Source organism: Meriones unguiculatus, chromosome 11, assembly GCF_030254825.1.
Source record: "Meriones unguiculatus strain TT.TT164.6M chromosome 11, Bangor_MerUng_6.1, whole genome shotgun sequence".
NCBI lineage: Eukaryota > Metazoa > Chordata > Mammalia > Rodentia > Muridae > Meriones > Meriones unguiculatus.
This window is the reverse complement of record NC_083359.1, coordinates 2,281,243-2,306,129: the sequence shown is the minus strand read 5'-3', so window position 1 is coordinate 2,306,129 and position 24,887 is coordinate 2,281,243. Positions and strand designations below refer to the sequence as shown.

The following is a 24,887-nucleotide window of genomic DNA, read 5'->3' as shown; positions in this document are numbered from 1 at the left end:
CCTCCCCCCTCCTCACACAACAGCAGACAGAAAAACAGTTAAACTTTTATATTTACAATATTCTCTTCATCTTTTGCCAGGTTTAAAAATGTGTACAGAGCCGCAGAGGGTGGGGTGGGGACATGGGTTGTTTGGAAAGGGGCTGGGCATTTGGAGTCCGTGGCTGTATCGTGGGGTCCCCCAGCCCCCTCACACCCCAGCTCTGGGGCATCTGCTTACAGGGCTCAGGGCCCAGGCTGATAGCATTTGGAAGGCATGGCTGTTCCAAGAGTCGCTAGACCAGGCGGGGAAGGGCCGGAAAAGAACTACGTTTCCATGGGGGATGGGGAGAGGGTTCTGGATCTGGGTGTCAGCGGAAGACAGCACCCCACCCCTGTACAAGTTTGGCACTGACATCCCACAGAAAGCCACACAATACTTGACGATTCAAGTCACACCTCCACCACTGTCCCTTAGAGCGGTTCCTGACATTGCCCACTCCAGAGGCTCAAATCCCGAGGCCTCCAGGTAGCTGCCTCCCACATCTCCTCTGAAGGTCTTCCTGTCTTAGAGTCCGTCCTGTCCCTCACGGCCCCTCCATCTGATCCTCCTTACAGCTGACCTCATTCCCTCCCCAACCTGCCCATGTAACCCCTTTCCCGGACTCCTCCCTTCCCCTTCCACTCTTCCTTTTCTTTAGCCAATCGGGGACGGGAAGCCGGTCAAAAGTGAAGAGAGGAGGCCGGTCTGACCCTGAGATGGGAAGAGGTCACAGATGGAGCCAGGTGATAGAGAATGAGGAACCAAAGCCGACAAGGCGAGCACAGGCATGAGACACAGGGAGGGACCCGTAACTGTCGCCTGCCCTCAGGAGGGTATTTCCCTTCTCTGGACTAGGACTTAGGGGATCCTTGGCACATTCTGAGAACCTCCCAACCCACCTACCCAGTTTGGCACGGATGAGCGATGATCTCACGGACTGAGGAAGAGGCTGTCCTCAGGCCCCTCGAGGGCTTAGGTCAACATGCATGGCCTCTTGTGTGACATGTGCCATGCCTCCACATCCTCCCACCTCAGCGTCTCCCAAGAAGCTGGCACTTCCCCAGCGGCTCCTGTCACTCTGAAGTCTGTTCCCACCTTCTGCGTAAGGAGGGACTGTGTGCTGGACCTGAGGTGGGGGGTTGCAGGGGGGCGCTGGGGTGAGCAGGGCCCTCTGCCCGGGGAACACACGTCCACATGCAAGAACATGTCTCCACTCTGTGAAATGTGTCCGGGGCCGCGGGAAGGAAGCCTCCAGGCAGGGCTGGGGCGCGCAGATCGCCCCCCTTTCCTCTAGCGGGAAGTCTATGTTGTCTGTGGAAGGTGAGGGCCTCCAGCGAGGCCATGCTTCACGCCTGTGCCGTGGGGGAGAAACATGCTTTTCAGGGGTGGAGGGGAAGTGGGGTTCGGGGGCCTGCGGTTCCCTGGCTGCTCCCAGGTGCCGCCCTGTGTGGTCTGGTGGCCAGCGGTCACTGCATGTGAACACATCGCTTCCAAGGTCTCCAGGGAGTGGGACGGGGAGAAGGCAAAGGCATGAGGGAACAGGATTCTGGGGTACAAATCCCCGCAGGAATTCTTTGAGGGGGCCCACATGAGTCCAGGGCAGCAAAAAAAAAAAAAAAAAGAAAAAAACAAAAACAAACAAACAAACAAACCACCTCACCCTGCACATGGGAGAACCCCCGCACACCTCCATGTGGGGGAAAAAAAGACCTCCACATTTCCACACTCCAAAGACGGGTGTCCCAAATGGAGGGCAAAAAACACCCCCCCGGTGTTCAAAGGCCCAGGTCCTGAGGAGGGAACGGGCCTCTGCGTGGGAAAAACGCGCATCTCGGTGACAAATCCCATGTCCACCTTATCTCTGCTCCACGACAGTCGACAAATCACAGGGAAAGGCCGGGTGCCAAGTCCTCCCTGCCTTCAAGTGGCCTGGGCTGGGGAGGGCTGGGAGGTCGGCCTCCCCAGCCACCCCCTATACCCGCGTGGTGGAGTGGGGGTGGGGTAGCGTGTTGTTGTGGCTGGTAGCGGTTGGGGGAGGCGGTGGGAAGGGCCCGAAGGGATGGAGAGAGGGAGGTGGGGGCGGAGGCGGGGGCCCCAGGCCGCTGGGCAGCAGGGTCAGGGCGCCCGGGGCCAAGAGAGGCACATCGTCCGGTGCCCGGCGCAAGGCCAGGGTATAGTCGGGTGGACAGGCAGGGCGCAGGGCCTCCGCAGGGTCCGCGCCAACGCCTCCGCCCCGCTTCAGCTGCAGTGACACCAGCTCCTCCTCGGGGGGGAGCTCGCGGCCAGCAGTGGGCAGCAGGGGGCCCCCGCCGGGCACCCCCGTGCCCGAGCCTCCCGGCGGGCTAAGCCGCCGGCAGCGCAGCTCCTGTCGCCGGTCCCGCTTGTAGTAGAGGGCGGCAAAGGCAAGGATGTTGAGGAAGAGGAGCGAGGCCCCCACAGCCACGGTGACGCTCAGCTCGGTGGAGTAGTCCCGCGAGTCCCCGGGGAAGCGGTCGTAGGCCCTGGGGCCCGGGTCCACGTCAGACTCAGGCGGCAGGGTGGCGGGTGGGGGCGGGCGGCGCGTGCCCGAGGTGCCCGGGCCGGGTGTGCGGGGCGGCCAGCGCGTGGCATAGGGCGGCAGGCGCGTGGTGGTGGTGAAGAGCTCTGTGTGCAGGTTGTGCAGGTGCGGCACCAGCTCCAGCCAGAAGGCCACCTTGTTGGCGCGGTAGTTGTCGCGCACGCGCGGCTTCAGGCCGATGTGCAGGTACTGCTTCTCCTTGCTGTTGAACTTGCTCCAAACCACCTCTTCAAAGCGGTTGGGCTTGGTGTGGATGAACTTGGTGTCCTGCGGCACGGGCTGGTTGGGGTCACTGTGGGCACGGGAGGGCAAGGAACGGAGTGAGGGTGACGCCAGGGAGGGCAGAGACCGAAAACATCTAAAGCTAGAAAAGGTTGGGCATGCCCACAACCCCAGCGCTTAAGCGGCAGAAGAAAGGGTTGGCCTGGGCCAGAAGAAAGGGTGAGGCCCTGAGAGAGGGAGAGAGACAGAGACAGAGAGACAGACAGCGCCAGAGAGACAGAGACGGGGGCGGGGGGAGGAGAAGGAGACACAGAGCAGGACAGACAAACCGAACATCACATAAAGAGAGTGCAGAGATGAAGTTTGGAGACCCAGTGACTCAGCTGAGGTGGAAAGGGACAGAAATGGAGAGCCAGCCAGCCAGGGATAGGAGGATAGTCCCCGTGACGGCAGCCAAGAAACAGAGACCAAAGAGGGCGGAGAAGTCAGTGGATTTGAGGAAAGAGACACACGGCAGCGACAGACAGACAGACAGACAGACCCTATAGCGAGATGCTGGCCGGGGTGGCCGGACACTAGTCACACAGAGCCACCTGGAACGCCCACCCCCGGAAACACAGGGCGTCTCCTCCAACCCTCAGCGCCTGGCACGAAGAGGGAGACGGCCCTGTGCGGGAGGCGGGGACCTGGACCCACGGGGGCGCCCCCAGCCCCACGAGGCCCTCGGGCCCTCACCCGGTCTTGGCGAAGTTGGTCCAGTAGGTCATGACCACGGCGCTGAGCATGACGTCATTCTTGGAGAAGTTGCAGGGGAAGAGGTCCGTGGCGCCCACCATGGGCACGCCGAAGACATAGGGCAGCTCGTCCCCGTGGGCAGCGTCCGCCCACTCGGGCCGGCCCTCCGCCTGGCAGTGGTGGTAGAAGGTGTAGAAGTAGACGGGGGACTGGTAGTCGGCGTGGAGCTTGGCCGTGGCCACGGCGGGCGCCACCCACTGGTGGTCGGTGAAGAGCGCCAGCAGCGTCTTGCGCCTCATCTCGCCGTTGTCGCGGTCGGCCCAGTCCGTGTACATGAACTTGATGGTCTCCCGGAGCACGTCCTTGCCCTCGGGGTACCCGTACAAGTTGTCCACGAAGTTGGAGACGGTGAAGTCGAAGGCGCTGGCGGAGACGCCGTCCTCCGCCTCCGCCGAGTCCTCCACGAACTTGAGGCCCTCGCCCTGGTTGACGCCGATGAGCATGTCGTAGTTGAGGAACTCCCCCTGCTGCATGAGGATCTCGGGGTCGTCCGGGACCACGTCGCCGTCCACCACGGGCCCGAAGGCAATGTGGTAGCTGTGGAGAAGGGGGTCTCACCACCGCGGGGCTGGCCCCGGCCTCTCTGGACCTTCCCCCAGAGCACTGGGGGAAGCCTGTGCTGGGACCACGCGCCGGGGCGACCTCCGCCAAGGGGGCTGCTAAGGACTGAACCCCACTTCTCCTCGGCCTCAGACTGCCCGCGGGGACCTCTCACCTCGGCCTCCCGGGACCAGCGGGGGAAGTAGAGGCTGGCCCCAGCCCTCCCCCACCGCCATACCGGGCAGGCTGCACGTCCTGGTCCACGAGCTCCCGGGAAGACTTCCTGCGCAGACACTCCACGGCCTCCGTGCTGTCCTCCCGGTCGCAGCCCACCTTGGCTGCCAGCAGCCGCGTGTACTTGAGCGGCTGGTAGTTGACAGACCAGCTGGAGATGGCAGTGCCACTCTGAGCGATGGCCTTCTGGAACAGTCCTGGTGGGACAGGCGGACCTCAGGCTCGGCTGCGTCAGGGCCCGAGTGCCGCGAAGGGAAGGCAGGCCGAGGGGCTGCTGGTACCTTCTGAGTGGTGGGAGAGGATCAGCAGGTTGACACAGGAGGCCCCCGCGCCAGACCCAAAGATGGTGATGCGCTCAGGGTCGCCTCCGAAGTGGGCGATGTTTTCACTGAGCCAGCGCAGGGCCTGGATCTGGTCCAGGAGGCCATAGTTGCCTTTTGCAGCCTGGTCACCAGTGCTGAGGAAACCTGGGGGCAGAAGAAGGGGCTTCCTGAGGGGCCACTGCAGCCTGCTCCCTCTGCCCGGAGCTCCGTGCACGGGGAGCCCATGCGGTGTCCTCCACCGGGAGGACTCTGCCCACCAGGACTTCGCCCTCCCACGAGTGGGCTGCCGCCCTCACCGAGCACCCCGAGGCGGTAGTTGAGGGTGGCCACGATGACGTTGCCGTAGGCAGCCAGGACGGAACCGTCAAACATGTTCCCCGTGCCCTCCATGTAGGAGCCTCCGTGGAGAAACAGCATCACGGGCTTCTTCCCGGAGTCCCGGATATCTGTGCGGGCGGGGATGGCAGGCAGGCCAGGAGATCAGGGACAAGGGCACAGTCAGACCAGAAGCAGCACTGTGGAGCTCCCAGGCCTTCCGAGGACCAGCCTGGAGCTCGGGGCACTTGTCACTTCTATCCCTGGCGGGGGGGCAAGACCGGATTCCCCTCCCTCCCCCCCTCCCCAGCTAACCCTGGAGGAAGGCCCCTCCTCCTCACTGGCCAGCATGACTCCAAGCACCTCATCAAATGTTGGGCACACTTTCCAAGAAGCCCAACAGAGGCCAAGGGCAGGAAGTGACCCTCCTCAGGGCTGCTGCTGGAGCCAGGGACCCTCCACACACAAAGCAAGCCTCCTTCCTGCTCCCGGGAAGACTGGGCTAAGGCCGGCACCTCCTCAGATTCAGCCTTGGGCCCCGGCTCCACATGGCACCCTAGTCTGTGGGTGAGGGGTGCCAGGCCCTAGGGTCCCTGGGGGCTTGGTCTCCTCCCCGCCCTAATTCCTTTCTAGGTCACCTCCCCAGTTACCATGGCAACCCCCAGCCTAATTACTGTGGCAGGAGGAGGCAGGGTGGGAAAGAGGCTGCTTAAAGAAGGCAGGGTAAAGCTGAGTCTTGGACACTCCGCCCTCCAAACTGGCCTGGCCTGCAGGGGCGCCCTCCTGCCCTGTTCCAAAAGAATCCTTTAGATAGCGGCCACAGCAGCAGGCCACGGAGCTCTGCGCTGGATGGAGGAGTGAAAATATCTAAGGAGGTGGGTGGGAGTCTGGGAGAGCTGGTCAGGGTCCTCAAGACTAGCCTCCCCACTGCTGCCCTAGGACAGCAGAGTTGGAGTCAGCGCCTCTTGTCACGCTTAGCAGGCTCTGGCTGAGCGGCAGAGCTCTTGTCTAACCCTGCCATGGAAGCCAGGCTCTGGCCTCTGCAGCTGGCACCCAGCACCGTGCCACCTCCTCACCCTGCACATGGTCAGACATGCCCTGCCCCGCCCTCCAGCCTGCCTTTCTGCCTCCTGCTTCCGAGCTCTCCCCCAGTCTCCGGGCTTGTCAGCCAGAGTTGTCTCTAGGCCCACCCCCGAGAGCCTGCGTCCCTTTCAGCCCTAACTTTACGGACATCTCAGGCGGGTGGGCTGCCATGGCCTTCCTTCCAGGGTCCTGTCCTAATGTCCTCCTTCTCTCCCACCCTCCCTCAGGCCCTCGCCCAGTGTGGTGGGGGTAGAGTTAGAAAGGGAAGGAGCAGGAAGACGGGCAGGGGCAACAAGAATTCAAAACCAACAACAAAAACCAGGATCAAGAAAGAACAAAGAAAGAAAAAAACAACAACCAAAAAGCAAGAAGCTCCTGGGGCAGATTCAACAAGAAAAGAAAAAACAAAAAGCTCCATTTGGGAAAAAAAGAAAACAAGAAAAAAATTCTTTGCATTATTTCAAAATTTTTGTGGTGAAACTTCAAGATATTGGGCCCTGTTTTAAATTTGTTTCAAACTCTTTGATTTACTTCAGATGTTTACAATTTTTTTTTTTTAAATCTGACAGGCTTTTGGTTAGAAATTGTAGCAGGTTTCTAATGTTTTGACTAATGCCATAAATTTGTCAATTTTTTCAAATATTATTTTGCTTCCAATTAATTTTTTTTTTCAAATGGTACATTTCACATGTTGCAAAAGCGTCCAGATTTTTTTCAAAGTCTCAACATTTTATCCATTTTTTTTTTCTGGCAATTCAATTCCTTTTCCTTTTTACACCTCCTTTTCACCATGGCTAGCTTTTCCTGTAGGTTAACAACTATTGGGGCCAACATTGTTCAAATTCTGTTTGAAGTTTTCATAATTCTTTTCTCCAATCATTATTTTTTTTTCTTTTCTTTTTCATTTTTAGTTGGGGGGGACGGCTGAGGGGCCTTTCGGGCTGTGGGGACATTTAGTTAGGGCATCAGAGTTCTCTCCAAAGCAACCACATGCACCAGCGGGATTTTTAAATCTACCTGTGTCTGGCGGATTGAGCGTCGCCTCGTCACGTTTTTTTGTGAGCGGACCTAAGACCGGGAACACAAAACAGAGAAAAAAGGACAATTTTGTGGGGAAAGATGGGGTCAGGGGAGGTGGTAGATGGGGAGGGGAGGAGAGAAAGCAGAAAAGGGGAGGGTGGGGAGAGGCAGAAAAAATAAGCCAAAAAAAGCAAAATTTGTTTGCAAGAAAAAGAAACCAAGAAAAGAGAAAAACGTTTCTACAACCCAATTTTCCCCTCCCCAGAAAAAGTCGTGCCCCAGAGAGAAGGTGGGTTTCAGGGGTGGGGTGCGTGAGTGGCTGAGGCTGTCGTCAGACAGTGCTTTCTGGAAAGGCTTTGGCTTTGGGGGTGTTTGCTACTTGCTGAAAGTGCAGTCGTGTTAGGGGTGGGGTGAAGCCTAGGGACTCCAAGGCCAGCCCGCCACCCAGGCCGCCTCAGGGCCAGCCACGTGCTATGGCTGCGCAGAAAAAAACTGCTTCCCTCTGAAGTAACCCTGGAGGTCGAAGGCAAGCTGGGTCTGGGGCGCCCACCCCACTGCTCCCTGCCTCCAGGAGCCCTCTGCTGCCGGCTGAAGGGCTATGGGTAGGTCAGCCAGGGCTGCCCACCTGCCAGCCTCGCCCCCAGAGTATCTCTTCCGTCCCCTCCGGGCCTGGCTTCTCACCCCATTTCCCCAGTGCGGGGAAAGCAGGGAAGGGTCATCAGGTCTTGCCCTCCACTCCAGCTTAGCCCTCCACGCCCGCCAACCTCGGCCCTTGCCCAGGCCTCCTCTCCTCCCCACCAAACTGTGACTTCCCTCAGTCACCAGCCCCCACCCTAGGTCCCTGCTAAAGAGTCAAGAGCGCTCCTCCCCTCCTGAGGTGGTCATTCTGCCAACAGCAGGCAGGAAACTGCCTTGGGCCAGTCTGATACACAAGCAGGTGTGGCGCACCTGACGCGAGGCAGGTGAGGTGATTCAGGCACAGTGGGCCAGAGGCCAGGAAGTGGCAGGCAGAGCTCAGAGGCTGGTGCCAGACTCCTTTTAGATTTGGGTTGGTCAGGGGCAAGCGGAGACCCACAGTGTCAGGGAGCTCCCCAGGCTGACTGGTGTGCCCCAAAGCTCAGGAAGGGACGGGCCACCGAGGCTCGGGCTAGCACTAACTGACCACGATGATCCACTTGGTCCACTGGGAACAGGGCCGCTAGTTTGTGAGCTGGAGATGGACTGGGATGAAGTCATAGGAATATCCATGACCTTGAGACTATGAAGTGTGTGTGTGTGTGTGTGCACACACGGACACTCGAGTGCATGTGTGTGTGTGTGTGTGTGTGTGTGTGTGTCAGAGTCAACCACTTCCTCTCAGAGCTGGTGTGAAGATCTAGTGAGGTCACCCGGATGTGTCAGGCCCCAGTCAGGCCTGCAATATGCAGTGGTTAAAAATACAGAAGGTGTGGAGTGAGCAGTGTGGAGGCAGGGAAGAGACCACGTGTGGACAGCCCAGCAGTGACAGGTGTTAGGTGGTTCACACACGAGTGAGGAGAAAGCTCCCACGAGGGAGACCTGGGGGGCAGCCTGTGGGAAAGCACAGGTGTCACTGAGCATGGCGGTTGATGCCGGTAACCCCCCCCCAATCAGGAGGCTAAAGCAGGATTATCCAAAGTTCAAGGACAGCCTGGGTTTCAGAGTGAGTTCTAGACCAGCCTAAGCTACAGAGGGAGACCCTGTCTCAAAAGACCACACACACACACACACACACACACACACACACACGGTGATGGAGAGTCCACAAGTAGTAGGCTGAGGTGAGACAGCACTAAGGGAGCTCTGAAGGTGAAGAACCCTGAAGGATGCGGGGCTAGGTGGGGAGGCAGCCAGGTCTGGTGGGTGCCTAGTCAGTGGTGGTCAGCTAGAATGCAGGGCTGGACCGCAGCAGCAGGTGGTCCGTGTGGGCTCCTAGGACGGACCCCAGCAGGTTGAGGTGTGTGAGGCAGTCTGCGGTTGGCATAGGGGATCTTGGTGCAAGGTAGGTGTGAGTGCTGGACCCTTCAGCAGGGTGACCTGCAGGTAGCAGGGGGTGGCGTGAGGAGCCCACGGAGGCCTGGGGTCTGCCTGCAGGGTTATGTGGGTTTGAAAGGCACGTGTGGGCAGAGCACAGAGCCTGCATGCAGGGTCCCTGAGACCTGGGGCCTGTGAGAGCAGGGGGTCGTGCACCCCGGGAAGGGCACGTGGCCAGCTGGGCGAGCGGCCACTCGAGGCAGCTGACAGCCACTGTGGAACTTGGGGACACAGTGTGGACCTGCAGGATCGTCAGGGTCGTCTGGTTACCCGGCCTGCTTGAGGGGGCGGACAATATGGCGGGGTGGTGAGCTAGTATGTCAGAAGGGTAGTGCGGGGTGCTGCTTGCGATGCTGTTTTTTTTTTGGGGGGGGTGCCTGGAATCTGCTGTGGTAGGTAGAGGAAGTTCTGATTAATCCTGGTGTGCACAGGGCTGGTGAGTGGGGAGCACCCCACGGAGGGTGTTCCCCTGGACTTCGGGGCTGGGAGTGGAAGGGCCCTGCTGAGAAGCTTCTCTGACTCTCCAGGGATGCTGGCACTCGGCTAGGGGCGGACTGACAGGTGCCACGGACAGAAGTCAGGGCAGGTGGCCGAGGCCGGGGCAGAGTGTAAGTGGTGGGAGCGAAGGCATGGGGACGGGGTGAGGGGCGGGCCGGGCGACCCCGGCGGTGGCCCGCTCGCCGAGCACCAGCGGCAGCACCGGCAGGCTCCGTGTGCCTCTCTGTGGGGAGCGTGGGTGAGGCTGGCCTAATGCTAGCCACCCCTCCTCCTAGGGCACAAAGTTTCTGCTGTGGAAGAGGCTACTGGCGGCGCGTTCCGAGGACCGGCTGGTCAGCAGGCACCCTTACCTCGGAGGCGCGGGGCCCTCCGTGGCCCCGCTGCCCGGCCTAGGGGCAAGAGCGGGCCCTGTGCTTGAGGGTCTGCGTGCGCGTTTGTGGGCTGCAGGCCGGGATGCCCGGCCTGGTGCCCGTGCCCTTACCGTCCTCGGTGGGAACGTAGAGGTTGAGGTACAGGCAGTCCTCGCTCTGGTTCTGCACGTAGGTGGCGGCCGCCTCCAGGTTGTCCGTGAACCACACAGGCAGCATGATGGCCGGGAGCGCCCCGTGCAGGTTCTGCGGGCAGGCGGGCGGCAGGGTGGTGGCGTTGCGCACGCCGGGCCACGAGGCCGGCGCCTCAGGCGGCTGGAAGCGGCGGGCGCCCAGGGGCGGCGTGGCGTAGGGCACGCCCAAGAACTGCACGACCGGGCCCAGGATCTCGTTGTTGAGCTCCCGCCGCACGCCGCGCACTCGGCCGTAGGCCGTGCTCACCACCGGGAAGCGCTCCTCCCCGAGGCTGCCGAGGCCCAGGCCCGGGCCGCCCGGGGCGCCGCCGCCGGGACCCCCTCCTCCCCGTTGAGCCCCAGCCAGCCCCACCAGACACAACGCCAGGAGCCACATGCTGATCGGGGGACCCCCCCTCCCTCCCCTGACCCCCCCCTCGGAGAGAGAGAGAAGGGGGGGAGAGGGAGGGAGGCCCCCCTCGCCCCAGGAGGGAGGAGGGGGCGGGGGAAAGGAAGGAGGAGGGGGACGGGTAGGGACCTGGGCTAGAAGGGACGGAAGAGGCGTCTGTTCCTCTCCATGGAGGGGTTAAGGGGTGGGGAAGGGGAAGAAGGCAGGAGAAGGTGCAGGCAGGCCCGCCCTGCCCGGGTGAAGGGGAGGGTGGGGGCCCGGACAGGGTGTGCAAGATACAGACAAACAGACAGACAGAAAAATACGGAGAGGAGGGAGAAGGGGAGGGAAATTGGATGGAGAGGACAGAAAGGGGGGAACAAGAGACAACTGTTAGTGGCATGAATTTCAGATCAAGTCCCCCTTCCTTCCACCCACAAGCCCCCTGACACCTACCCCACCCCCCCGCAGCGACCCAAGCTGGGGGTGGGTCAGAGGAGGGAGGGTCAGCTTCCTAGACTCTGTGCCCCTCTCCTGCCTCTATCCCTCCCAGGCAGGCTGGGGAGCCCCAGGCCCCACTGCCCTGGGAGAGAACGAGATAGACAGGGAAGAGAAAATAAAAATACCAAGTCATTAATTAGCAGGAAGTGGCGGGTTTGTTTATACGTGTTAATTACTCCTGAGCTGTAATTTCATGCCACTGAACCCCCACCCCAGGCCAGACTCTGGGCCTTTTGAGGACCGAGCAAACCTCAGTACCTCTGTCCCCATCGGCAGACCGTTCCCGGAGGGTTTGTACACTTAGGAACCCCTTTCTCCCCAGCCCCGTCCACGTCTTCCCTTAGAAGTTGGGGGTGCCTGGAGCCAGGGGCTAGAGTGAGGAGGGGATGCTTAAGGGGCAAAGCCAGGGACAGATGCATGATCCTGCAGCCGGTTGCTGGGCGACAGGATGCTGCCCCGCAATGTTACCTCGGCAACGGGCTGCAGCTCTAACCCTGGAGGGGGGTGGTCTAGAGGAAGAGGGGAAGGGGCTTGCTTGGTTGCAGGGTCCAGTCAGGCCATGGGAGGGAGGATGAGGCATAAGCCAGAATGCTAGTCTCAACCCAGTCTTAGCAGAGAGGAAGAAGACGATGTGAGGGAAGGAGAGTCTAGAACAGAGAACCCTAAAAGACATGCTCCCTCTACCCCCTCATCCTGCTTGGTCTGTCAGAGCCTAACCCTACTGGCCAGGTCTCCCCCGGAGGTTGGGGTAGGGGAGAAGCTATACTGAGGCGGGCCTCTCGATAAGCCTGCTGACACCCCCTCGCATAATCTTGGCCGGCCTCTGGCCCCATCTGGGGTCTCCTCTGCACAGCTTTGACCTGTGTCCTGGGGCAAATCCCAGGTTTCTTCTCGGGCCATCCCTTCCGTTAGCCCGCCGCCCCCCTCCCCTCCCCTCCGGTATTACTGCTGGGACCCCTAGGTGCTCGGACAGCAGGGGCAGGACCAGAGAAGAGGTAGGCAGGGCAGACACCGGGTCATTTCAGCAAGCCCCCCCAGGGCCCCCCCTCCAGGGCCGACTGCTGACGCCAGGTTTTTCCGAGCCAGCGCCAGCCTCGCGGTGGCTCTCTGCAGGTGTCAATTTATTCCAGAGCTGAGGACACAGGAGTCCTCACCCCTCACACCCAGTCATGCACTCCCCCTTCTCAGGTCCTTCCGCTTCTGCTCCCCCACCGGCTGAGGTCCCCTCTCCCTACACCAGGCCGGGCCTGGCTGTCTCCTCTCCCTCCCCGACACGGCCTGCCTCAGCCCCTTCCCTTAAGGTACTTTAGGCCCCGGCCTCCTCTCCTCCAACTAGCTTGTCTCTCTTCCCCTCCCACCAGAGCCATCCCCCATCTTTCTCCGCGCTCGGGGTCCCTCAGAGCATCACTCCTTGGCCTTCAGCGGCTTGCTCCAGCTTTTGCCTTCAGCTCACCCCCTCCGTCTTCTCTCATTTCTGTCTCCTTGGTGTTTCCCATCTCTCTCTCCTCCAAATACCTTCTCTGATTTTCTCCCTCAAGTGCTTTTGCGCTCTCTCTCTCTCTCTCTCTCTCTCTCTTTCTCTCTCTCTCCCTCCCTCCCCCATTTTCTCTCTCCATCTCTGTCTGCCACATCTTGCTCTCCTCCTCCCGATCCCTCTGCCTTGCGCTTCCATTCCAGCCCAGGCCTGACTCCCCCAACCGGGGAGAGCTGAGGGACGGGGGCTCAGGCCGCAGCCCCCCCCCCTTCCTGCAGTGGGGAAAATGGCTTGGCCGGGAAGGGGAGGAGGAGGGGGAGGGGGGGATGCGAACACACGGGGTCTGTGGGCCCATTCAAAGGATCATTCATGGGCTGGAGAGAGGCAGAGACAAAGAGACCAAGACGCAGAGACACGGCGAGAGCATCCCTAGGCGGAGACACGCAGACAGAGCAGGCTGGGGGGAACCAGGCGCAGGGAGGCATATGGGAAGAGGAAGACCCCAATGGACCGCCGCGCAGCCCCCTCCGCCCAGCCTGGGCTTAGCTCCTACCTGGATCAGCCCTGGGGCCGTGGTGCCTCCATCCAGGGCTCCGAGTGGGGGGCGGACGGGCTTCAGAAGGGGGGCGGCGGCCTCTGAGCCCCCGCGGCCCCGCAGGCCCAGCCCCCGCCTGCAGCGCCTCACCCGGCGGGGGAGGGGGATCGCCCCAGCCCCGGGGGGCGGGGCCGGGATCCAGTCGATCCCCAGGAAAAGGAGAGCTAGGGGATGGGGTCAGAGGGAGCTCAAGATCAGGGAACCCCGCAGTGGGGAAGGCTGAGCCAAGAGGGAGCAACGGGACAGGACTGGATTGGAGATCCACTGGCTCTCGGGGCCGGCTTCGAGGGACCGGGAGGCGGTCCAGGCGGAAGATCCTAAGGGATCGGGTGCTGGAGGAGGAGTCCACGGCAATCCCCAGGGGCCCGGGGCCCCGGAGCGCAGAATCCGCGGTGCAGGGGCAGGGATCCAGCCGGAATCCTCAGGGAGGGGGAGGGATCTAGTCGATCCCGAGGGCGGGCGGGAGAGGGAGATCCGGGGAGTCAGAAGAGGGCGGGGGCCGAGTCCCGAGCCTCGAGGAGAGGTCGGTGCGGCTCCTAGGAAGGCCGGCCAGGGCCAGAGGCGCCTTTGGGGAATGCTCAGCGGCCAGGAGGCCCGGACTCCCGGCTCTGCGCGCCAGGGCCCGCCCGCCCCGCGTCCATCCCAGCCCGAGAGTGATGATCCGCCGGCGGAGCAGCCGCAGCAGCCCCGCGCGTCACCGCGCGGCCGCCTCCCCCGCCCCCTGCCGAGAGAGCGGCGCACACCCCTCGCTCGCACCAGCCTGCCCACCCGCCCTCCGGAGTGTGGGGGGGCTGAAGGCAGCGGAGGGCGGGAGTGGACGGACGGACGGACGGACGCGGGAGCGCGAGCAGGGCGAGCACCCGCGCCCCCACCGGTCGCCCACCCTGGGCTCCTCGGGGCCGGCGAGGGGGAGAGCCTCTCGACTGTGGAGGGCAGGGCAGCCCGCGAAGAGGGCGGGGCCTCGGGCGCGGGGGCGGGGCCTTCCCGCGGGGGCGGGGCCGCGGGCAGTGGGTGGGGCCTGGAGCCCGTGGGCCCGCCCCTTTGGAGGAGTGCGTCTGGTCTGAAGCTGAACGGGAGGAGCCTGTGGGGAAGGGGGCGGACCTTGTGTGGGGACCCACATCTTTGCAAATTAGCTGGAGGTGTAGGGTCGGGGTGTCGGAGAGGCGAGCGGCTCGGAAAGTGGGCCAATCCGTGACGCAAATCCTCTGGTCCCGCCCTCGACCCCGCCTCCTCCCGCTCCGCTCCTCCGCTCCTAATTGGTCCCACTTTCTCCGCCCGCCAGGCATCTTCTCCATTCAGCAGAAGTTTTACAAAGGCCCGTGGAGGGGACCGGGGCGCTGAAATGAGCACAGCCCCGATTGGGCACCTTTGCACCTTATTTGCACGGGCGGCCGGGATTGGCTGGCTTCTTGGGTGGCCAGGGCGGTGTTGGCTCCGCGCGTGACCACCCACAGCCATGGCCCGGGTAGGGGCTGCGTTCCGCCGCCTGGGTGCCTTGTCCGGAGCTGGGGCCTTGGGTTTGGCCTCCTACGGGGCACACGGTCAGGGGACGGGGGGTGCAACCGGGCTGGGGCGATCTTTGGGGTCTGGTGCGGGGAGGGGCCTAGAGGGAGCGCGCTGTCTCTTAGGGAGTAGAGATCCCTTGGAGCCCGAAGCGTCAGGTTTGTCGGTGGGTCCAGAGGCTTCTCGCTCCCACTCGACGTGTTTCCAGCAGTCGGAGGCTTCCGGGGATGCCCCCTTGCACCAGTGTCCGCGTGATCCCCCAGGGCTTGGGGCGGTCAGCGTTAACACGCGTCTGATAACTTTTGCTTCTCTCCACAGGCGCCCAGTTTCCGGATGCTTACGGGAAGGAGGTGAAGTAATGGCTCCGGGACTGGGGACAGCGGGCGCAGTGTCTGGGTGTCCTTAAACTGGGCTGGGGTTGGGATGTTGAAAGTAGAGGTTGGGGAGGTGAATGGGAAGGCAGCGAAGCGCAGGCCCCTAGAGCGGCAAGGACAGCAAACCTGTGGCTTTGGGCACGCGGGGCCGTAGCAAACTGGGGCCTCAGAGGCGGAAGTGCTGGGATTGGGTTTCCGTCCTGTGAACGACTTCAGGTTCCTGGGCTCCTGGGTTGCTTAGAAAACCTCTCCTCTTTTTCTTTCAGCTCTTTGACAAGGCCAACAAACACCACTTTTTGCACAGCCTGGCCCTCTTAGGGGTACCCCTTTGCAGAAAGCCCCTCTGGGTAATCAGTCCTTTTACCTAACCCTGATCAAACCCTCTCCACTCCGTCAGACTGCTCTGTTCTTAAAATCCTATGTTCTGTTCTCCATCTTTCAGGCGGGGTTACTGCTAGCCTCTGGAACTACCTTATTCTGCACGAGCTTTTACTACCAGGCTCTGAGTGGAGACACTAGCATCCAGAATGCGGGTCCTGTTGGAGGCAGCTTGCTAATCTTGGGCTGGCTTGCCTTGGCTTTTTGAGGTCTTTTGTTTAACTGCCCAGTCCTGGCCTTTCTGGTAATCGGACGCAGAGTATATGGGGCGAGGGGGTGTTGAAGCAGAAAAGAAATAAAAAGGCACATAAAGAACTTTGCAGCCTTCACTTATCTAACCTTGAGCAAGGAAGGGTAGAGAGGCAACCTTTGAATTCTTCCCATTTCTGACTTAAAAATAAGCCCTAGTAATGGAATTCTGCTTTTTACAAGGTGTGGCAATGGTGCACAGGACTCATACAGAACACATTAGATTATCTAAGGAGCACGTGGGAATGTGGATTTTAGTAATTTTATTCATGGAGCTCATTGGAATGCTTATTCCAGTGGATAGGATTGATACCTTGGAAATGGGGTGTGGTGTGCCTGAAATCCCAGCACTTGGGAGACAAAGTGAGTCCAGGACAGCCAGGGCTACACAGAGAAACCTTGTCTCAAAAAACAAAACAAAAAGCCATGGAAATGTTAGGCAGTTTCTCTTTTGTTGAGGTATATGTCCCGACTGCTGGAATTGAAGGTGTGTGCGCCCACCTTCATTACAATTTGGGTAACCAGAGGGTGGTAAGGTTTAGCCCTGCTAGTCCAGGGCACCCTTTACGAAGGTCTCCAGCTGGTGAAACAAATGTGTTACATACCCACATAATCTAGAAGTGAGCGCAAGGCCAAACGGAACAGGCCTGTGATTGGTTTCAAACTATGCTGGGCCTCAGAGGACAGAGCTATGTGTTGGACATTGGAAATGTGTGTGGACACTCGGTGAACAGAGGCTGAGGTAGAAAGAGGAAGGGTTTGGGCATCACTGATCTTTGTGGCTGACACAGTCACGAGGCAGGCCTGACACTCATAGGATGGAGAGTACTGAAAGGTGTTTAGGGAACATTTAGTAAGCCAGTGTTGAGGTGCCAATACTGAGGGCCAACAGGGCAGATGGTGGCCTTTCCTGATGGAGCTCCCTATTGGCAGTAGAAACCAACTAAACACACAAGGACCACGGCTGTCGGGTGCAAAGGGAAGGAATCCCTCTTCAGCCGGGCCGTGGCTCCTGTTCCTGCCAAGGCTGTAGATGGGCAGGCCTCACCAAGCAGGTCCTAGTGAAGTAGGACAAAAAGAGAGACAGAACTGAACAGGATTACTGAAAACGCCACTCAGGGAGACGCCATACTTTCCAGAGTGCACACCTTCAGAAAACGAAAGTGTGCACCTTTGGGCTGGAGAGATGGCTCAGCAGTTAAGAGCACTGACTGCTCTTCCAGAGTCAAATCCCTGCACCCACACTGCAGCCCACAACTGCCTGTAACTTTAGTAGCTGGGCGTCCAGCATTGCCACACGGGCATACGTTGAAATGAAAAGGATAAAGAAACTGCACCTTCGATATATTGCACGAATTGTGCTTTGTAGAGCAAAGCTAGATGTGGTGGCCTGTGAGGTACTTGGAAAACAAGATGCTGGAGATCACAAGTCTGAGGCCAGGTTAAGCTATACAAGACTCTCTCAGAACAGAAGACAAGGTGGTCTAGGCCCGGGATGGTGACAACTGGATTGTTTTGTTTTTACTTTTAAAACATTTATTTTAAGCACGGGAGTGCTCTGACTGCATGTGCACCTGCAGGCCAGCAGAGGGCAGCAGGTAGATGGCTGTGAGCCACCATGTGGGTGCTGGGAATTGGACTCAGGACCTCTAGAAGAGCAGACGGTGCTCCCAAGCACTGAGTCTCCAGCCCACCCACCATGACCAAAGGGGAGAAATGTAGTCCAGGCAAAAGGAACAGCTAGACAGGCTGAGAGAAGCCATCCCAGCCCTGGGGAGGCCAAGGCAGGCAGAGCTGTGAGTTCAAGGCCAGCCCAGTCTACACAGAGGGGAAAAAGAAAGAAAAAAAGAGTAACCAGTGTGGCATCCAACTAGGAAACCCCGGATGGAGGGTGCAGGTGGCTGTAAGTGATCCGCCTGCGTCTGCCTCCTGCCGCACCTGGCTTATCTGCATACTTTTAAGACTTTCTGTTTCCTACCATAGCCTCTGCTAAGCTGCAGGTCCCTTTCATTTTTTAAATTTATTATTGTTGTATTTGTGTGGGTGTGTAGTGTGCAGGTAAATGGACAAATTTCTAGAGCTGGCTCCCTCCTTCAAGCATGGGCTCTGGGAATAAAACTCGAGTCCCCAGGCTTGCACAGCCAGCGCTCCTACCCGTGAGGCTGTCCCACCCGCTCTGAGCTGCAGCTTCTTCTGTTGGGTTTGTGTCTTAGTTACTTTTCTATTGCTCAGGTTCAGAGCACTGGCTACTAATCCAGAGGTCCAGAGTTCAATTTCCAGCACTCACATGGTGACTCACAGCCACCTAGAGTGAGATCTGGTGCCCCCTTCTGGAGTGATGTATAAATAATAAATAAATCTTAAAAAGACACCGTGACCAAGGCAATTTATAGAAGAGTTTGTTCGAATTTCTGCCATGCTCCCTGTAGTATGGCAGCAGGCAGTGGGCCAGGAGCTGAGGGGTCACATCTCCATCAACACGCACCAGGAGGAAAGCTAACTGGAGGTGATGTGAAGCCCCGCCTCCAGCAGGACCACCAGCTGGGAGCTAGGTATTCAACTATATGAGCCCTTGGGAGCCATCCTTATTGAAATCACCCTTTGAGGTGAGCTCATGTCTCCTCGTGTGCATCCACGGATGACTCTGGACTCTTGAGCTTCTTGCTTCCATATCCCTGGTACTTGGGACTACAGTACCTGAGCAATAGGCTTGGCTTGCCAAAATGTTTAAGGGCCATGCTGAGCAAAAGCACGCATTAGCGGGACAATTCCGGTGTCACAGGGCATGCGAATGGAACCCACGGGTGGGAGCAAGAGACAGGGATCAAGAGGAAGAGGCCTGTGGTGTGGACTGAAGCTTTCACTGGGGCTGACGCATTTCCTGTGGACTGCGCAATTTGAAGGGAGCGCAAGGCAAAGATAGGGACAAGGATTTGGTTCTCCAGGCTTAAAGCCACAGTGGAGTTGTCGAGGGAACAGGATTGGGTTGCGAGTGCCTTCTGTGTAGGGCAAGCATATGATAAACCAAGGGCTGGGACACAGCTGAGTGTCGGGCCACCTAACTCTCAAATGGGCTTCCCCACACCACACACACGTGCACACAGGGAGGGTGAGCTGTAGGACCCTATTAATAAGACCAGAGTTGAAACAGTTCCTAAACGTTGTGCCAGGGGCAGATTTCTTTTTGTTTTGTTGTTTTGTAGACAGGGTTAGTGGAATGAACAACACCGCTGGGCACAGTGGTGAGGGGCCTTCAACCCCAGCACTGGAGGAGAGACAGGTATGTATCTCTGTGAATGGGAGGCTAACCTGAGCTACGCAGTGAATTTCAGGACATCCAGGGCAACATTGCAAGACCCTGTTTCAAATAAAAGAAATGACCAAGTTGCTCTGCTTATGTAGTTTTAAGTTACATTGGCTGAGCTGTGACATGACTTCTCCTCCATCACCTTCTAAAACCAAGAAATCCCTATTCGGGGAGCTCAAGATGGCCCAGCGGGTCAAAGCCCTGGCTGCTCATCCGGAGGGCCTGGGTTTGATTCCCAGAACACACACGGCAGCTCACAACTCTCTGAAAGTCCAGTTCTAGGGGACCTGACACCTGACCACTGCATGCGTGTGGTGTGGAGGCAGTGCAAACATGTCTCACACTGAAAGGGCTCGTTTAGAACTCTGTTAACACTCAGCTCACATGCTGGGTCCCCAAAAGAAAAGGAACAGCAGTCAATAGGGAGAACGGGACACAGGAAACCAGGGCCTGGATGGGCAGGCAGTAGTGGCTGGGCAGAGCAGAGCGGGTCTGTGCTGTGGAGGCCAGGGCTGAGTCAACTTCCAAATGTGTCTCCTTACACCTCTGAGCCACAGTGAAGTCATGTTTCCTCAACGCACAGCACACCACCGCTACTGCCCCGCCCCCAACCCATCACACTATGTCCAGAGTTCGGCAAGAGTCTCCTCCTTGCCTCTGCCTGCCTCCAGCCTCCTGGATTCTAATGCAGCGGTCCTCAGCTGTACAACAAAAAATAGTTCCCTGTCTGCATCGCATCCCCGGCATTAATCTGTAACAAGTGAGACCCAGGCAGACGTGTTGGGCTGTTTGTTCGTTTTGCTTTGGCTTGGTTTGGTTTTTTTTTTATATTTTTTGAGGCAGGGTTTCTCTGTGTAGCCCTGGCTGTCCTGGAGCTGCCTTCCTAGACCAGGCTGGCCTCGAACTCAGAGGCCACCACCGCCCGGCGTTGTTTTATTAACAGCGTCTCGCTCCCAAGCTGACCTGGAACTCGTGGTCTCCGAAGTGCTGCAATTACGGACAAGAGCCCCCACACCTGCCTGAAGCTGCGCTTTCTCCTGTGGGGGAGGGGGTCTTCAGAGACAGTCTCGCGGCCGTAGCCCTGATTAGGTCTGGAACTCCCTAGGAGAACAGACTGGCCTCAAACCTGTGGCTGTCCTCCTGCCTCTCCCTTCCTGCGTGCTGGCACTACACGGGCGTGCCGCCGCCACGCAGGAGAACGGGGGCCTGTCCCGTTGTAAGCGTCTCTCCCCGAGCCCCACGTCACGCACAGTCATCGCTGATACCTTCTGGCGGCCTGTCACGCGTGTGATGGGCGCGCCTGAACCGAGCGGGGTCAGCGCTGCGCCGGGGAGGACGCCGAACCACCCCTGGACGCCGGGCAGGAGTGGGAGCGGCGGGCCCCGCGCGGCGCCGGGGACACGGCCGCAGTCCCCGCGGACGGCCCGGGTCTCCACGCCTCTGCGGTCCGAGCGGAAGGGGCGGGACCAGGGCGAGCGAGGCGCACCGGGAGCAGAAGCGCCGGCTTTCTGCGCAGATGCCCCCGGGGGCGGGGCTCTGGCGGCCCGGGGGCGGGGCCAGGCCTGGGCCCGCCCACGCCGGCGCCTGCGAGCCCCGGAGTGCGTGCTCCCCCCGCCCCGGCTAAATCTGGGGGTTTCAGGTGAGCCGGACCGTGGAGGGGTCAGGGAGACCTTCCTCGGGGTCAGGTCGTCTGTGTGACCGCAGGTCCTTCTGCCCTGACGTCTGCCAACAGCCGTCTCCGGGGAAAATGGGAGAACAAAGGGAGGGGGCGGTCCTGGGGCCCCAAAGGAAATTCAGGGTCCCAGGTACCCCGCCCCGCCCGCTGACACTTTCGGTTTCTCCCCCGAGTCCTAGGCGCCGCCCAAGAGACCCTGGGCACGCGCTGGGCACAGCTGCCTCTCCGTCTCTGCCTGTCCGTCTTTGTGTCTGTGTCTGTCTGGCTGTCCCCACTCCAGAACTAAGCCTCCGGGACGCCCACAGCCCGAGACTCCCCTCCCCTTCCCATGGCAGGTACGTGGGCGCTAGCTGGGGGTCTCCGTTACCCCCCGCTCGCAAACTTGGGTGCCGGGTGTCGAACACATTCTCCAGGAATGTGCTCAGACTGGCTGCGTGGGCCCTCCCTTCCTCCCGGGGCGCCGCCGCCCTGGCCCCCGCCCCATCGTTCTCTGCCTCTTCCTACGTTTCCCGCGGGCGCTCCTGGTCCTCGGGCTGAGGGACAAGAGGATGAGGCCACAGGTGACTTTCTAATGTTCCCCTGCTCCCCTACAGGCTACTTGCCCCCCAAAGGCTATGCCCCTGCGCCCCCGCCCCCCTACCCGGTGACAGCTGGGTATCCGGAGCCCGCACTGCATCCTGGACCAGCGCAGGCCCCAGTGCCTGCCCAGGTGCCCGCCCCCGCGCCAGGCTTCGCTCTCTTCCCCTCGCCAGGCCCCGGGGGCCCGGGGTCTCCTGCTCCCTTCTTGCCTCTGCCAGGGGTGCCTTCTGGCCTCGAATTCCTAGTGCAGGTGAGTGGGAGGGAGGGCGGCTGCGAGGAGAGCCGCTGTTCCGTTCGGGCCGACGGCTAAGTCCCCGCTGCTCCCAACCCTACAGACTGATCAGATCCTGATCCATCAGAAGGCCGAACGCGTGGAAAGTGAGTAGAGGAGCGAGCGGGGCTTCCTGGGCAGCGAGCGGTGGTGAGCTTCGGGGCAGGAGAGGCCCTGGGCCTCAGCCTGTCGCGCTTCACAGCTTTCCTAGGCTGGGAGACCTGTAACAGGTATGAGCTGCGCTCGGGGACCGGCCAGCAGCTGGCGCAGGCCGCTGAGGAGAGTAACTGCTGCGCCCGTCTGTGCTGCGGCGCCCGCCGGCCGCTGCGCGTCCGCCTGGCCGACCCCGGGGACCGCGAGGTGCTCCGCCTCCTCCGCCCGCTCCGCTGCGGCTGCTGTTCCTGTGGCCTGCAGGAGGTGGGCACGGCGGGGAGCGGCCCCGAGCGGGGTCTGGGCAGGCGCGGAGGCCTGTGAGGGTCTGAGCTGGTGGCGAGCTGCGGCCCGGCGCCCCGGCCTGACAGCACCTCATCGCCCTCCCCAGATGGAGGTCCAGGCTCCGCCCGGCACCACCGTCGGCCACGTGCTGCAGACCTGGCACCCCTTCCTTCCCAAGTTCTCCATCCTTGACGCCGACCGCCAGACGGTCCTTCGGGTGGTGGGGCCTTGCTGGACGTGCGGCTGCGGCACAGACACCAACTTCGAGGTATTGTAACGGGGGTCGTTCTAGGCCCTTCACCGATCGAGAGGGGCTGATGAGGTGTCTTTGACGTAAAGGTGCCTGCCTCCAAGTCGGACAACCTGAGTTCTAACACACACACACGCACACACACACGCACATACACGTGCGCACACACACAATCACTCAGCTAAGACGTCAACCTAACTAGGAAAACAAAGTGCTAATGGCAGGCCTGAGGCCTCACCCCTACTGATCACTCCAAATCTGTTGTGACCCTAGTGCACTTTTGGTTTCTTCCATCAGAAATGAGATGGTTCTGTGACCCTTGTGACCCTGCAAAAGCACCCCTGTAATCCCAGCACTGGAGAGGCAGAGGCAGGTGGGTTCCTGAGTTCGAGGCCAGCCTGGTCTACAGAGTGAGTTCCAGGACAGCCAGGACTATATAGAGGGACCCTGTCAGAAACAACCCAAAAAAGAAAAAGACAGAAAGAGGAAAGAAGTCACCATCTTCGGGCCATGGCTCTGTTCCCTACAGCCATGTAGCCTGGAGGAGGGGCCAGCCTGATGTCAGGTGGAGGACTGTTGTCTCTTAGCCGTCCTCACTGCTTAGGCCAGCCAGGGCTGAACCCGGGTAGCTGCTGAGCCTGTCTGTAAGCATGGACCCTCCCTTAATTTAACCCTGGGCTTGTCCTGCTAACTTAGAAGTCCAAATGACTCATCCAACCTGAGTCCAGGTGACGTCCTGCCTGAGGCCTCCTCCTACCCATCCCCCCAGCCAGAAGAACCCAAGTGGTGAGAATTTCGGAATGAGGTTTGGGGAGCACTTCGCCCCCCGTGGGCTCTGAGTTCCTTGGGGGCCAAGACCCGGTCCAGATGAGGGGGAGAGGACAGGTTTCTTGCCGTAGAGGGCCTCACCCAGGGTTGCCTGTAAAAGTGAATCACCTGGCTAGTCAGAGGGAGTTTCTGTGCCAAGACGCTGTCGGAGAGGAGAGAAGTGCTCTCCGTGGGAATCCCCTCCCTGGTGCAGGTCTCAGGGAATCGGTGGCCCTTGGCACGGTCTTGAGCCTCGCTCTCTGGACCGCGAGTGGGCCGCGGCCGGCCTCGCCGAGCCTGGGACCGGCTGTGAGAAGTTTCCTGAAGCTGCAGGATGCAGAGGGAGGAGGATGCACCGGAGGCAGAAGGAAATGACTTCAGTTCTCGTCACTGGGCCAGGTCACCGAGTTAGCGCTTCCACGGGCCTTGCTGCTGCTGGCCTCAGAGAGCCACCTGTTGGCACCTGTCTGCTAGGGTTGGGGCCCCTAGCTGGGGCTCCTATGCAGGGCTGGGAAGGACTCTCCAAAAAATCAGTTTTGGGAGCATTTTTGACACCTGCCTTTGCCCTCTCAGCTAGGCTCCTCTGTGTAGGGCACCCCCAACCACGGGTGCCAGGGGTCCTGTGCTAGGCTGGCCACTTACCACTGACCCGCAGTTGCGTCACACCTTTGGAATGCAACAGATGCGAATCTAAATCCTGATCTTCACTTTGCACCTGTAACCTAGAGTATCTCATTTCCCTGCTGTCAAAGGCGAACCCAGCTCTCCTGGGCAGGTTCACAGAGAACTGTCTACACAGCTCACACATGCAATTGTAGGGGAGGCGGGAGGCCAGGGAGGCTGGCGGCCTCTTCCCCAGGGGGGTCCTCCTTCCCTCCCGACAGGTGAAGACGAAGGACGAATCCCGAAGTGTGGGCCGCATCAGCAAGGAGTGGGGGGGGCTGCTCCGGGAGGCCCTCACGGACGCCGACGACTTCGGCCTCCAGTTCCCGATAGACCTCGACGTGAGGGTGAAGGCCGTGCTGCTGGGAGCCACGTTCCTCATTGTGAGTCGGCTGCCCTGCCCTCCCCTCCCTGCCTCTCCTTTCCTGTTATCTGAAACTTGGTTCAGTCCCGGGCCCCTTCGCTAGACAGCTAGGGACGTGGATGGTGGGCTGCAGGGGTCAGCCCAGAGCTGAGCCCAGCCGGGCCACCCGCCCCCACCCCCGGCCAGACCTGCCACTGACGCTGACCGTTCCTTAGGACTACATGTTCTTCGAGAAGCGAGGAGGCGCTGGGCCCTCTGCCATCACCAGTTAGAAGCCACCCCAGGACGAGACCATCACCTCGGCCAGAACGCAAGATGGTCGTCGGCCCTGGCCGCCTGTCCCTCCTGAAGCAGCCCTTTCCTTGGTATACACTACAGCGAACGTTGGTGGGGTGGCTGAGTTGTCGGGAGCCGCTGTGGCCCGCCCCTCCCCCCGGCCCTGCAGAAGAGCATGTATGAAAACCCTCCCGCCCTGTTGGCCATGGCCCAGCAGTCTCTATGCACACAGGAATACTAGCTTCTAAACTTTCTACCCACTCCTGGCCTTCCTCCGAGGCCTCTGCCCAGGAAGAGGCCTTTGGAACCCAGGGCTTGTGGATAAAAGGCAAGCAGCACCAAAGATGGCAGACACGTTAGCCAGCCGATTCCCTTCGCTTCAGTGTGTGGCGCCCTGAGGGCACCCTGCTTCCTCACTAATAGCCGCAGATGCTGGGCCCTTCCGGTGCTCTCTACAGCTCCCCTGTGCCTTCTTCAACCGTCAACCCCTTCCTTCCCCCGCTGGAGGAAGGAGACTGTGTCTTTGTATGTTACTCATATAAACTCGGAGACTTTCTAAACTTCGGAAGGTGTATGGGATGGGAGAGGTTGGGGATG

General features: G+C 60.1%; 3 protein-coding genes across 6 annotated transcripts; 2 read left to right on the top strand and 1 right to left on the bottom strand.

Annotated features, from left to right (window-relative positions):
* Positions 1-33: 33 nt before the first annotated feature.
* On the bottom strand, positions 34-13,460 carry Nlgn2 (neuroligin 2). 3 transcript variants are annotated; one of them, XM_021648169.2, is made up of 8 exons: positions 13,118-13,460; positions 10,142-10,839; positions 7,108-7,158; positions 4,989-5,138; positions 4,651-4,836; positions 4,374-4,566; positions 3,536-4,132; positions 34-2,870 (listed from the first exon to the last, which is right to left on the bottom strand). In XM_021648169.2, exons 2-8 carry the CDS (start codon positions 10,596-10,598, stop codon positions 1,994-1,996), a joined length of 2,511 nt encoding a protein of 836 aa, XP_021503844.1. In that variant the 5' UTR covers positions 10,599-10,839; positions 13,118-13,460; the 3' UTR covers positions 34-1,993. The 3 variants fall into 3 exon arrangements, with proteins under 3 accessions (XP_021503844.1, XP_060219412.1, XP_060219413.1); XM_060363429.1 differs by lacking the exon at positions 13,118-13,460 and adding an exon at positions 12,544-12,766; XM_060363430.1 differs by lacking the exon at positions 7,108-7,158.
* A 1,081-nt stretch (positions 13,461-14,541) lies between these two features.
* Positions 14,542-15,729, top strand: Tmem256 (transmembrane protein 256). Its single transcript, XM_021648183.2, has 4 exons — positions 14,542-14,700; positions 14,981-15,012; positions 15,303-15,383; positions 15,479-15,729. Exons 1-4 carry the CDS (start codon positions 14,616-14,618, stop codon positions 15,620-15,622), a joined length of 342 nt encoding a protein of 113 aa, XP_021503858.1. The 5' UTR covers positions 14,542-14,615; the 3' UTR covers positions 15,623-15,729.
* Positions 15,730-20,282: 4,553 nt separating this feature from the next.
* Plscr3 (phospholipid scramblase 3) lies at positions 20,283-24,850 on the top strand. Of its 2 annotated transcripts, none has more exons than XM_021648164.2 (8): positions 20,283-20,609; positions 20,825-20,980; positions 21,239-21,474; positions 21,560-21,602; positions 21,698-21,912; positions 22,037-22,198; positions 23,872-24,033; positions 24,230-24,850. In XM_021648164.2, exons 2-8 carry the CDS (start codon positions 20,974-20,976, stop codon positions 24,284-24,286), a joined length of 882 nt encoding a protein of 293 aa, XP_021503839.1. In that variant the 5' UTR covers positions 20,283-20,609; positions 20,825-20,973; the 3' UTR covers positions 24,287-24,850. The 2 variants fall into 2 exon arrangements, with proteins under 2 accessions (XP_021503839.1, XP_021503837.1); XM_021648162.2 differs by having other exon boundaries at positions 20,819-20,980.
* Positions 24,851-24,887: the final 37 nt, after the last annotated feature.

Coding starts and splice junctions, on each gene's coding strand:
- Nlgn2 (XM_021648169.2), bottom strand. CDS start 10,598: ATGTGGCTCCTGGCGTTGTGTCTGGTGGGGCTGGCTGGGGCTCAACGG. Junction 4,567..4,650: donor CCTCTCCCACCACTCAGAAG/GTACCAGCAGCC, acceptor CTGTCCCACCAG/GACTGTTCCAGAAGGCCATC. Junction 4,133..4,373: donor CAGGACGTGCAGCCTGCCCG/GTATGGCGGTGG, acceptor CCTTCTCCACAG/CTACCACATTGCCTTCGGGC.
- Tmem256 (XM_021648183.2), top strand. CDS start 14,616: ATGGCCCGGGTAGGGGCTGCGTTCCGCCGCCTGGGTGCCTTGTCCGGA. Junction 15,013..15,302: donor CGGATGCTTACGGGAAGGAG/GTGAAGTAATGG, acceptor TTTTTCTTTCAG/CTCTTTGACAAGGCCAACAA. Junction 15,384..15,478: donor TTTGCAGAAAGCCCCTCTGG/GTAATCAGTCCT, acceptor TCCATCTTTCAG/GCGGGGTTACTGCTAGCCTC.
- Plscr3 (XM_021648164.2), top strand. Junction 21,475..21,559: donor GCCTCGAATTCCTAGTGCAG/GTGAGTGGGAGG, acceptor CCAACCCTACAG/ACTGATCAGATCCTGATCCA. Junction 22,199..23,871: donor GCACAGACACCAACTTCGAG/GTATTGTAACGG, acceptor CCCTCCCGACAG/GTGAAGACGAAGGACGAATC.